The following is a 13,663-nucleotide window of genomic DNA, read 5'->3' as shown; positions in this document are numbered from 1 at the left end:
CACCTTTCTGTCTTTATAGTATAGATAGATCTCACATTTAAATTTTACATTTGCATTTTACGTTGACATTATATTTTTACAAAAAAAAGACAACAAATTTCACAAATATTGCAGTCAATCTGGCCAAAAGTAACATTAAAAAATTCACAAATTTTTAAAAGTGGTTTGTTGCTAAAAGCTGCAGTTTATTTTAGGATGGTCCATATTCCAATGGTTGCTTCCATAGCTGCGGAGCTGCTCCCTGTGACCCATGTTTTAGTGGTGTCTGCTTGTAGACAATCAAAAGCTGTTTTTTATCTTCTGCCATCGCTTTTTAACATTTTTGATGAGTCGCTGAAAGACATTTTTCTTCTTGGGACGATGGTCCATCAGCGCAGTGTGAAGGAGGTTTATCATCTTGCTGTTTTCCTCCAGTATTTCCATGAAGCCGTCCCAGTCTTTCTGCCACCGGCTCTGCTGGTCCTTAAAGGTTTGTTGAACCTGGACCAGAGACTCTTTGAGGACATCAATGTCCTTTTTCTGCTGGTCCAGGAGAGAATCAGTCTCATGTTGGTGACTCAGAAATGTGGTCTTCCACTGGCTCTGCTGGTCCTCCAGCTCTTGGATCCGAAGCTCCCATTGGGTCTGTGGACTCTTTTGGTCTTCTGGTACCTGGAACAGTGAAGAACTGAGCTGTATGAGCTCCTGGGTGGAGGTTCCAGCTTCTCCGGGAAGCTCCACATTGTTCTCAAGGTATGAGTTGGAGGTTCCAGGTTCTCCAGAAAGCTCCACATGGTCCTCAAAGTGTGAGGCGGAGGTTTCAGGTTCTTTAGGAAGCACCACATGGTCCTCGAGGTGTGAGTTGGAGGTTTCAGGTTCTCCAGGAAGCTTCACATGGTCATCAAGGTGTGAGGTGGAGGTTCCAGGTTCACAGTGAAGCTCCACATGGTCCTCAAGGTGTGAGTTGGAGGTTTCAGGTTCTCCAGGAAGCTCCACATGGTCCTCAAAGTGTGAGGTGGAGGTTTCAGGTTCTCTGTGAATCCTCACCTGTTCTTCAGGCCTCTTACCATCCACAGACTCAGTGGTGGCATTTTCCAGAGCTAGGAGGTGTGTAGCCCGATTTCTGGCTTGTTTCTGAGCTCTCCGCTCCTCCTTGTTTTGTTTTTTCTTTCCTGGACCAACCCCATTGGATCTTTTAACTTGTCCTCCATGACGACCAGGTAAACATGTTGGATCATGAAGGAACATGCTATTGAAGATTTTAGGCTTCTGAGGGGGAGCCTTGGCTGGATGTTTTGGAGGCACAGCCTCAGATGAATCGTTCTTAGGTCTCTGGTTCCTAGGATGGTAGAGATCTTTGTGTGCGTTCTTCTTATCCATCATATCAGTTGTTCTGTGATGTTTTTCCAAATGAATCTTATCTTGTCTGGAGCAACAGCTGTGTGTGATCAAATTCAAAGCAGCTGATTTTAACTAAAAGAATGTTTACACAGTCACCATAGCAACACTTTCCAGAATCCATTTCTGTTGCCCTGGTGACAATCAACACAACATTCTAAATGATCATTTGCTGCTGCTTTGTTAACAAATAATAAAATAATGAAATTAAAGAAATCTAAACAGGGCTAAGACCCCCCACACACCAATAAATAAATAAATAAATAAAAACTCAGGTGAATTAAAATCCAATGATTAGAAGTTGATTTAAAGCAGAATTTGAAAGTCTTCAGTGTGGGGGCCTGTTAGACGTTGGAGGGTAGCTTACTTTACAGCAGGGTTTCTCAAATGGGGGTACGTGTACCCCTAGGGTTATGCAATGGCCCTACAGGGGGGACTTGAGTGAGAGAGTGGAAAAATAACAAATAAAGTGTCAGTCTTTGTCCCCCCCAGGCATGAGATGACTGGAAATAATAAAAACTATAGAAATAAATCTATTCAGGAGCCACTAAATCTATTTTTCAACCTATGTGGGGTCGTCTGAAATTTCTGAAATATTTAATTAGTTTTTTGTAATTATTAATATTATTATTATTAAAACAACACAAATTTAAACAACTGTATTTCTAAACTTTCACTTTGTGAATATAGTTAAAAACTAAAATGCAGTAAAAATAAATACATATCTGATCTCAAACATGATTGAAAATGATCAAAATAGGGTCACGATCATAAAAAGTTTGTTAACCACTGCATTAAATACTGTTTCTTTCCACTTATTTACTAAGTTAGATTCTTTAAAATGTGTGTTATTACTCGTTCATTTCATCATTATGTTATATTGTTGTTTTTAAATAGTTTTTTATGCAAAATGTTGTAGCTGAACAAAGGGGTACTAGGATTCAGAAATAAGAGAAAGGGGGTCCATGAGCTAAAAAAGTGTGAGAACCACTGTTCTCCAGCAGTGGTTCTCATTTTGTATGTTTTTTTAGTGTAGTTTTTTGCATTTCTGTTGTCTTTTGGGGTTTTCACACACACACACACACACACACACACACACACACACACACACACACACACACACACACACACGCACACACACACACACACACACACAGACTCAGACGTATAAAGCAAACTGCTGCTGAATCTAATGAGGCTGAGTCCCTGCTGGGCCGGAGGGCGGCTGCTCTTGCTTGTCTTTGGCTCCAAGATTCTTTTCCCAAAGCTCCTCACACGTCATCCTCACACACACGCACACACACACACGCACACACATAAATACACACGACTGCCCCTCAGTTCGCAGACAAAAACATGCAATAAAACAATGAACAACCCAGTGGTTCCCTTCTTACAGTGATGATCCTTATTTTAATCCCTGAACAAATCAATTGAAGAATAACCTTTGCTTGTATTCCATGACAGAGCTCAAGCTGTTTCCATTACAGATTTTTGCAAAATAAAAGCGATATTTGTAAATATCGACAAAGTATAATTGCGCTTTGATCGTGTTTCCATTGAAAGTTTGTTTTGGAGCCTCGTAATGAGACTTCACTGCAGGAAAACGGACGTTCCAAACCCTCTAATAACACTCTGTATTCCTTTGTTGTTTCATGTCCAATGTCGCACTAATAATAATAATGTTAAATGACTTATTTGCTAAAGCCAATACCGTATAATGGCGTTAACTTAACCACTAGGAAGAAAGCCCTGAAACTAAAAATAGGAACTAAGAACTAAGATTAAATAGTAGAACACCAACATTATGTTCAAACACCATCTACACATAGCTCTAATGGGCTATAATGGGATGGTGTCCAGTCAGACACAGTTGTGCCAGGATGTAGACACGCCCCCACTTCTGTTCCTCGATGTATGACCCATCATACTGCTCACACTGCTTCATACCATTTACACTGATGTCCACCCCATATATCATTACATGTGACCAGTACAAGACAAAACCTCTTCTGTAGTGGTAGCATTTCTGTGCCTTCTCCTCGCCCTCCGAGGGCTCTCTTTTCTGTTTCAGGTGTCTTGATGTTGGAGTTGGTGGTTCCTGATCAATGGTTTGCAGCTCAACTAGTCTGGGACACTCAGATGGTCTATCCTTCTATCCTGTTCTGTTGCTCCTTCTGTTTACTATATAAATCAAGCCCATTTACCATAAAAAAAGAGGGAGTTTTTTTCTCCCACTGTCGCTAAATGCTTGTTCATGTGGATCTTGTTGGGTTCTTTCTTTCTTACTATGGACTCTATAATTTGTTAGGCGCTTTGAGTTTGAATTAAGATATGTCTCGGTCTACGCGTACCACGCCATGTTTTCTCAGAGAGAAGTGGTCATGTGACCAGGTATGTCACGCCCTGTGACATGTAATTGTGCAAAAAGTGTTTCCATTGAGCTTTTGTGACATATTTCAATCTAAAAATGTCCAAAAAACGTCCCCATGAAAGCATAAAAACTTTTAAGTGATATGAGTGTTTCCATCACCAGTTTTTATTGATACTATTTAGATTGTGTGTGTTTCCAAGAGTAATGGAAACGCAGCTTCAGTCTTGACTTACTCAGCTTGCCGTCATCAAATGTTAAACAAACATATTGATAATCATCAATAGGCAGCTAATCAGCTGCTGTGTTATTTTGTACTTTTATCAGTTTTTGGGCAGGAAATTGTCAGCTTTGTATACGAGTGGAAGTAGACTGCATGTTTCATCTACTTTGGTATCATGTTGATGCAGCATTGCTATTGTTTTTTAGTGAAACTTCTGTTGTCCACTTTGGGAGACATTTTATGAAATAAAATGATAAATTCTACACTGTAAATTGTTGTGTGGGCTTCAAAACGGCAGAAATCCCTCAAAAAGTGATAGACTTTTTTCACATGACTGTAGTAGGAGGATATAGTTTACAGTCAGTGGTCAGGTATTCCACTATTATGTTGTGGTTTGGTTGAGAGTTGAACTTTGACCTTCTATGTTTCTCAGGAATGAAAGTGTTCGATAAAAAACAAACCTTTGAAAAAGGTTTTGCGTTGTCAGCAGATAGCAAACCTAGAGCTCTCACAGATCCTGTAATTTCTCCGACATTGAGCTCCTCTCCTCCTGCAGATCTATATTCATCTCTGCCAAAAACCTTCATCATCAAGACGTGAACTTGAGCGTTTACACTGGAGATTGAAACAAACTTTCAAACTGCAATTTCAACCTTTTACATCTTTTTTTTCCAACAAATGATCTTTGATTTATTGATCTATGAGGCCTACGCTATGTCTATATTTAATAAATAATACCATCTCCAGCAGCTTCAACACTGAACAGTGCACAGCAAACATGAGCAAAGCAGAGCCACTCTTTATCTATTGATGTAGATTAAATAAACACATTAGATCAATGTTTAGTATTAGTCAATGAATGAGTGAATGAATAAAAACAGATGCTAATACATAAATGTACTGTAGAAATACACACACACACACACACACACACAGATATGTATATTGGCTCCGAGACTGAGACACACATTTTTGCACCACGATAATATAGATTATGTTAACACAAAAAAAATCAGCGTTGCTGTCATAAAAAAGCAAACTTAAGAAATGACTGCATTCATTATTCATTGTTCCAGCTAATCACTTGTTTTACTGTGGATGTGATGAACTAAAAAGGATCAGGTGTTCACTGCTACAAGTGTTAAATAAACAACTAAACTATAACTCAACTACACCGTTTACTCTTACATTACTTACAATTGCACAGAGATGTTGGAAGCAGTTTGAGCTTACGTTTAATATCAGTGATATTGACCATAGTTAAAGCTGCAGTATGTATAATCCTCTCAATTTGTGTGGTTTTTAAAATCCCCTTTCACCTAATTTTCCCCCATTTTTGGTCACTTTTAACCCATTCTTTACATATTTAAAGGTGACTATGGCACTGATAATAATAAACTTCCTGGATAACAGTGGATATTATTCAGATTAACAAATAACTCGAATGTACTAATCATTGGTTCATAGCTCAACTAGTCTGGGACACTTGGATGGTCTATCCTTCTATCCTATTCTGTTCACTAACCCCAACCAGTCAACGCAGATGGCTGCCACCTCTGAACCTGGTCCCATTTGAGATTTCTTCCTATAAAAATAAGAGAGTTTTTTCTTCCCACTATCGCTAAATGCTTGTTCATGTGGGTCTTGTTGGGTTCTTTTTTTTTACTATGGACTTTATATTTTGTTAAAGCGCACTGAGATTTTGAACAAGAACCCAAAAAATTGTAAACATTTACTCATCAATCATCAAAAACTGGGTCGCGTGGGGGTCAGCTAGTGCTGATTTCCACCTCTCAACGATGGTACACCCTGGACAGGACACCAGTCTATCAAAAACAAAAACCACGGTAACACGCTCCAATGACAAGTATCCAAATCTGGTCAAGAACGGCCTTGAAGAAAAGGTATCTATAGAATAAAGTCCCTCCCTCCTGGTAAACCCATATTACTGAGCAAAGATGACGTCCAATCAGCACGTCTCATCTAAGCCAAAGCTATGTTGTAATGGCAGATCTGTTATCTGGGCTTGGCCATTAGCCTCAGTGTGCAGAGTCATTAGAGGATGTAATTAACTCAGATTGTTCTAGGGATGAGTCGTGAGCTGACGACTCTGAGACCATTGATGATGTTTGTTATGATGATGACCTACAAGGAGCAGAAAGTTACTGTGTTCGATTCATAGTGTTGCATTTGTTGGGTTTTGATTGTTATGTTATTGATGCAAATGACGCACATTGTTCCCTGACTTCAGACACACACAGAGCAAAGACTTTTGTCACTTTACAGCAGAATTTACCATCGGAGACGTGTGCAATGATGCTGAAGCAGGAAATCATGTTTCAAGCCACAGAACAAGTGAAACTACAATGACGGGTCATTTTACACTAGGACAATTGAGTTAACAATAGATATCAATGTGTTTTTAATTCTCTTGTTTCTGCTGTGGATAATAGATCATTGGTAGTCATTTCAATTCTCCTCCTAAGATGCTGCAATGCACCCCCAAAATATCCTGCTGGATGAGCCGAGGTGGAGTATTTATACCAGGAGCTACTTGAGCTACAAAGTTACAATTACACATAAACCAATGGGGAAATATTTTCTTCAGGTTTTATTTAATTATTTATTTGTCAAAATTACATCAAAAGTACATTTTGAGATCATTTTAATGAGATAGACCTTAAGTTAATGGTAGATTCCATTATACTTTGGAGGGGATCCGGATCAATATACTGATTCTGGATCAGTTTGAAAAATAAAAAAACTCCCAATCTCTCATTGTTGATGAAATTTCACAAAGTCAAATATGAAATTTGATTTCATCCCAATCTGATCCAAATTGTGCAGCTCATCGTGATTTTCCCCAAAAATGGGGGTTCCCCATACATTTGGACCAATAGGGTCTTCATCTAATTTCTCAGATATAAACACTCCAACAGAAAAAAGTGTCTTTCTTGGATTTATTGAAGTTATTTTTCAGGTTTTTCTCATTTTTAAACAAATTAAAAAAAAAATGTCTGTAACCCTTTGGATAATAGTAAATGGATCATTTTTTTCCTCATTTGATCAAGTTTTCTTTTAACATTCCATATAAAAAAATAAGTAATAAAAGCATGTATGAGTCAGGCTTATCAGTATCGACCATGTAAAGAATTTCCTATATTAGCGAGTGGTGAAAGTCGCATTAAAAAAAATGTTTTTATATCTTAAGAAAGAGTAACTTTTTTACTATAAATTAAAACAAAGATCAGATTGTTTATTTGGATTTCAATAGCCTGTCACCCAAGAACCAATGTGTATATGTGACTAATCATTAGCGATGTGAACAGTCTAGGTTCATAGCTCTAAGCTGTTCAAATTACAGGGAGCTGAGACATATGCTAAGTAGTTTACTGAAGACCCAAACATGTTCCAGACCCAAAAACAGACAAACTTTATTCCAAATTTGAGGTGCTGTCATGTCCAGCAGATGTGATGTATAGCAGATCTTATTATATATTCTGAGAGAGTAGGTGGAGCTGTATTAATATACCACATTTCAGTTTCCTATGTGGTGTAATTTTTGAGATATTGGAAGCATGAGGACACGGAAATCAACACATACCCCCCTCACTAAATGATCCATATCTCAAAAAGGATTTATCTGATCAAACTAAACATGTACAGTGTAACAATTGAATAATTAAGAAACAATTGGTAAAAATGTGTTGAAATGACATGGAATGGCCCTGAAAAGTAGCAGAAAATGATTGGATCGGTGTTGTAAACAAAATGGCAACCTTTCACTCCTGAACTCATAAGTAACAAAATAAAAACATCACCACTTGTTGAGAACCAACATCTGTTTATTCCTTTTATTCATCACGCTTGTGTAAAGTTCCTTTTTGTGTTGCTTTTATTACAATTCTGAGACGTCATCTTGTCGCTCCAGCTGCCAACAGATCCGTTGAGTAGATAGATTTAATAATGCAGTGGTTAGATATACTGTATATATGCAGATGGGCAGGACTGACCTGCTGTAACCTTGGAATAGACGACAGCGACCTCGGGATGGGCAGGAAGTGCTGCAATGCAGCAGAGCAGATCAGGACGCTGCATGTTTCCATGCACACACACACACACACACACACACACACACACACGAACAAACGGAAACAGCTGAAATTCATCATGAAACAGCAAAACACACACATGGAGACACTGTAGGACACTAGCTGAACACACACACACATGAAGCAGACTGGGGCTGAAGCACACACACACACACACACACGACTATGCACACACTGACAAACAGCAAGCTTGTGCTTTCATGCACATGCCTACATGCATAAACTCAGAGGTGAAAGTAATGGATTACAATTACTCACGTAACTGTAATTAAATTACTTTCATGGGAACTTGTACTTTTTTTTGTATATTTCTAATTCAGTAATTTTACTTGTACTTAAGTACATTTTAAAATAAGTAAAGTAATTTGTTACATTTCGACACCAAACCATTACTTTGTAAATTGTTAAAATGATTAACGGACATTGTTAAACTACAAAAAATCACGTCATTGCCGACCAATCAGATTAAACGTAATGCACCGCACCAAAACAGCATTGAATGGAGAATATTCTCACAGTTTAGAAATGTTGCTATTGGAGCCGGAGAATTGTTTTAAATTATTATTTTTTATTAAATGTATTGGTGTTGTTTAAAAAAAAAAAAAAAAAAAAAAAACCCACCAAAATAATAAATAGTTTTTAAACCAAAAAAAAATTATTTGAAAAAATAATTGAACATTTTGATGACAAGCCTTTTATTTTATAAATTTGTGGAACATAGATTAAGTTCCAATTGTGCAAGATTGTGTTTACTGTATGTAAGGGAACTGTGGCCAGATTTATTACCAAATAATAAACATGGAGGGGGTGAAAGTAACTAGTAACTTTTACTTCCAACACTATTTAATTGAGCTACGTTTTACTTGTACTCGAGTATTTTATGTATGACTTACTTGTATTTGAACTTTGGTACAATTTCAATCAATTAACAGTACTTCTACTAGAGTAGAATATATACTGTAAGTATCTTTACACATCTGCATAAAGTAAAAAAAACAAGGACGTCCGATGAACACTTGAATTCCATCTGCATTAAAACACATTCTCATGGTAAACTTTAATTATACAAATTTCTCTACAAATATGTGAACACACTACAGTCCACAGTCGTGATCGTGCATTGCATCCCAGAGTTCCTGCAATGACAATAAGTCACTCGTCATTCTTTTGTTTTTTATGCATTCCATTTGGGGAATAAGATGCAACATCAGCGCCAAGACATGTGATGGAAATAGCAGCAGCACAGAGCAGCTTCATTACACAGATTTCATCCTGAGGAAATAAATGAACCCATGCAGATGACTGTGAGCAATCAGATCAAACCAGTGCACTTGTTTCAACCTTGTGGATATAGTTGATACAGATTTGTAACCATAACCCTTTCTTAGCTGTATTATTTAGAACATAATTAAAGCCTTGAACGTGTATGTCCAGTGGGACTGTTTGTTGGTAGAATTCTCAAAAAACATGATTGAATTTATTTATTTAGAGGTCAAAGAGAGTGTTGAGTTTCATATTATTATCTGATGGTGGAAAAGGTGGTGAAATGGGGTTTTAAAAGCCACAGAAATTGGTTAAAAGTTGCCAATTAGAGTGGCCGAAGATGGATAGAAAGAAAAAAGTGGTAAAAAGGGATCAAAGTGTCAATATTGGAATATTTTGTTTAAATTGGCAAATAATGGGCATGGCAAAATGTGAATGTGATTAAACTGGCAAAAACAAACATTAAATATGGTGAAAAGAGGTTAAAAGTGACAATAATGTGTCAACATATGAGACATTAGGTGGAACAAGTGGTGGAAATGATTTATAAGTGCTGAAAATTGGAAAAAATGTGCAGAAAAGGCATTGAAATTTGATGGAGAAATGGCATAAATGGGAGTAATGTAGCAAAAATGCATTAAAAGGAGCAAAAAGATGGCAACAAAAAGTGATGACAATAGGTTAAAATATGGCAAGTTTGATGTAGTGGCAGAAAAAGGATAAAAATAAGCTAAAATGGTCTCAAATTGGCTCCTGACTCCAAAGTTGAGAATCCCTGGGCTAGAGAACTGTTGGTTTTCTTGGTCTTTCTCTTTCTCGAAACCAAACCAACAAACACAAATCTCCACAGCTGTGTCGGAAATGCCTGTGAGTTTAGCAGATGGTGGAGGATGTGTTGAGTGTGAAGGAAGGAAACACTGGCTGCAGGAAACGACCTCCGTTGTTAGACTTTTGTTTTTCCTTCTGACAGGAAGTGGTTCGTAGCATGAAGAGGAAAAACAAAAAGCTCACTTTGCTTTAAAACAGCAACCAAAAGTTCAACATTTTCCATCAAAAATCATCCATCCATTCATCTTTCCATCCAACCAGCCTCCGTCTCTTGATACAACCACTCCATCGATAAAACAGTTACAAACAGCATTTTTATACAAACAAGTCTATTTATTTGATATACATTATATGCATTTTCATATAGCAGTTGTAATACCTGTAAGTCAAAAATAATAATATTATATTTGAATATATAGATATATAGATATATAGAAAACTAATTCCAACAATCTACTTCTTACTTGGACTTTAATCCTTGTAAAAAAACAAAGAAAAAAACAACAACAGAGAAATGCATAATCTCCTCCCCAGCTACAGTATAGCTGGGCCCTGTACGAGAGCTAGAGAGAAATTACACCTGAACAAGGTCAGTTTCTCAAAGAACTATCATCATTTTCAGCAGCTAGTTTAGTTGACCATCTCGGTTTAAGACACAGAAAGATGTTTTTTTTTTTTGTTTTTTGTTTTTTTTTGTCGTTGCTTGAACATATTTATGAAATATAATTTGTTTCTGTTTTTACTTGAAATGGCAGAGAATGTGTTAGTTTGAAGCATTAGGAAGAAGACACTTCTGAACTCCAAGGCTGTGTTGTAAATGCCATGCTAACATATTACTGACGTCAAAATCAGTATGTACTATGTTCACATTAGATAGTATGGATAGATTGAGTATGTGCAAAATACCCGGATATGTACTATTAAGTATGCACGGTGGGCATACGAGCCATACTCAACCGTCCCATGATGCATTGCAAGCTGAATGTAAAATGGTCCTGGGACAGTGTGCATTATTTTTGTTTTCAAAGTGAACGGACACATGTTTTATTTGTTTATTAGATTATGTTTTAGGGTTAGAAATATAATCTCAGTACAGAAGTAAACTCAGTATGTGACACCGGTGTCATGTACTGAGTTCACATTGTACTGAGATTATATATGCGCATACATGCGCATACATGCGCACTACCGAAAAAAAATTTTTGGCTCAAAAAATGTATTCGTTTTTGTTTATTTTTGTTTTCAAAGTGAACGGACACGTGTTTTATGTGTTTCTTGGATTATGTTAGGATTAGGATTAGGATTAGGGTTAGGGTTATAATCTCAGTACGGAAGTAAACTAAGACCATGACACCAGCTTCAAGCTAAAAGTCAAACATCCCCTTTTCAAAAATAAAAGCATCTCTTCTTGTTTTTTGTAAATAGTGCTCTTGCTTTGAAGTTTTGTCAGTTTTGTCAGTCTCCCAGAATCTCTAAAATGTCACCATGAAATGCGTTTCGGCAAGTTTTATGAATCAATCGTCCACATGTTGATATTCTACTTGGTCACTTTCTCACTTAAAGGCGGAGAATCAACAGAGATATTTAGTCTCAGCGTGCTTCAGGTTTATCATTATCCTAATCATACTTAGCAGGAATGGGGTCAATTACATTTCTAAATTATAATTACTTCTGCAATTATCCATGTTCAATTACAACTCAATTACGATTACGTTGACCATCATGTTTTCCATTTACAATTATGTTTTTTCCTCTGAATGTTAATTTCTATTATATTCTCAATTCAATTCCAATTAACCACAGTTACTAAACCTTTAATAAATAAGCTAATAAAACGTAACCTTCCTCTTGTGTTAGCTTTCTGTTAGCATCTCTTACGTCAGCTTTGACCCATGTCTTAAAACAACTGTAAAATACACTAAAAAATATTATCTATCATCCAATTTGTTTCTCTTCTCTTGGTTACCTTGTTAGGCTTCCTTATCCATGAAATATAGATATTAATATTTTCAGAGTGGGCATCTTTTTTTTTTTTTCTGCATACTTCTCGATTCAATTTTTTTATTTTTTAAATGATAAAATGACCCTCATGAGAACTGACAGGTATACATGATATGAAACATACTTTAATAATTGATAACCACAGATGTATATGTAAACCATAGAACTTTAACATGGTTCCCCAGTTTTTCGTTTGATTAAATTGTAATGGACAGTTTTTATAGAATGCTCTTTACAAAGTCCAAATTCAATTTCAATTACAAAGCCAATTATCTGAACGCAATTACAATTCAATTATCATTACAACAGCAGCATATTTTTCCAATTACGATTACAATTATAACTACAAAATAATTGTAATCAATTATAACTGACCCCAACCCTGGTAGACAGCATATACCATATGCAGAGTTTGTGGGGGTAGGGGGAGCATCCCCCCCAGTCAAAATTTTTCATTACAGTTTTCCCAAATTCATTTGACAAAAATATATTTTTATAAAATAGTGTTCAGGTCTGTAATACAAGGTTTCAGTGAAATGGTCCCAAACTGTTGAGACTTTAGGTTGGTTCTTCGTCTGCTGCGCTCAGCAGTACATGCAGCAAAAATGAAGCAGAAAGTTGCCGCCGGCGTGAATCTGGAGGCGGTCTATACATGTAATTCTAATTTTTGTCCCCCCCCGGCAAGAGTCTCAAACTTTGCCGATGGTACAGTATGTAGTCATTGAATTTGTAGCGTATACTACGTTAGTGTGACATTTCCAACACAGCCTGAGACTGATGAACGTTTCATTCTCATACACACCTGGACAAAGAAGAACTGCAAAGAATAATCAACGGAGGCGACTGGAGGAGGGGGGGGGGTTTGGAAAAGTGGAAAAATAAGGTTATGAGGAGCGATGTACAGTATAAATACTTGAATGTGCTTCTTCACTGTTGATCTGTATCTGTAAACAGAGGGCAGTACTCTTCTTCAGTCCACCTCATAGTGTCCCTTCGTGTCTGCGTGGATGTGTTCCAGGAGGTAGCCACGTCACGCTTGGCAGAAATTGATTTTGCTCCGTATCCGTCGGACAGCAGCGGTTGTAGCATCGCATCAATCACTATTCCAGAGACTACCTGCCCCCCTTTGCTCCTTCTTCCACTGCACTGACATACAGAAACAGAAACATGGAGGCAGACTGTTGACATGGATGTGATCACTGGTCACAGCCTAGAGAACCATCTGGATCTGTGGAGGATGGAGGTGTCCAGCGGCGGCTGCTTCTACGCTGACCATGGAGGGTGTGGGTGGTTGAGTTGTGGTCAGGAGGAAGCATCAAAGCTGCACAAGTTAAAAAAAGAAAATACAAAAGCTCATTTAATGAAATATCTCTGTATTAGTAACATATTTCTTTAATATTTCGCATTTATGTGGCAGTGGTGTTCTTTAAAATAAATCCTAGAGAATAAAACTGAGGTGTAAACCAATGACCTTTTCTAGCTGCGTGA

General features: G+C 37.3%; 1 protein-coding gene across 1 annotated transcript in view; it reads right to left on the bottom strand.

Moving 5' to 3' along the window:
* Positions 1–12,448: 12,448 nt before the first annotated feature.
* Positions 12,449–13,663, bottom strand: part of ccdc85al (coiled-coil domain containing 85A, like) — a 38,961-nt gene continuing 37,746 nt past the window's right edge. Inside the window, exon 4 of the mRNA XM_028461076.1 lies at positions 12,449–13,496. Within this exon, the coding sequence (XP_028316877.1) occupies positions 13,478–13,496 (19 nt within the window). The 3' untranslated portion in view covers positions 12,449–13,477. The remainder of the gene's footprint in view (positions 13,497–13,663) is intronic.

The sequence above is a fragment of the Gouania willdenowi genome, chromosome 1 (genome assembly GCF_900634775.1).
Source record: "Gouania willdenowi chromosome 1, fGouWil2.1, whole genome shotgun sequence".
NCBI lineage: Eukaryota > Metazoa > Chordata > Actinopteri > Blenniiformes > Gobiesocidae > Gouania > Gouania willdenowi.
This window is presented reverse-complemented; position numbering and strand designations above follow the sequence as displayed.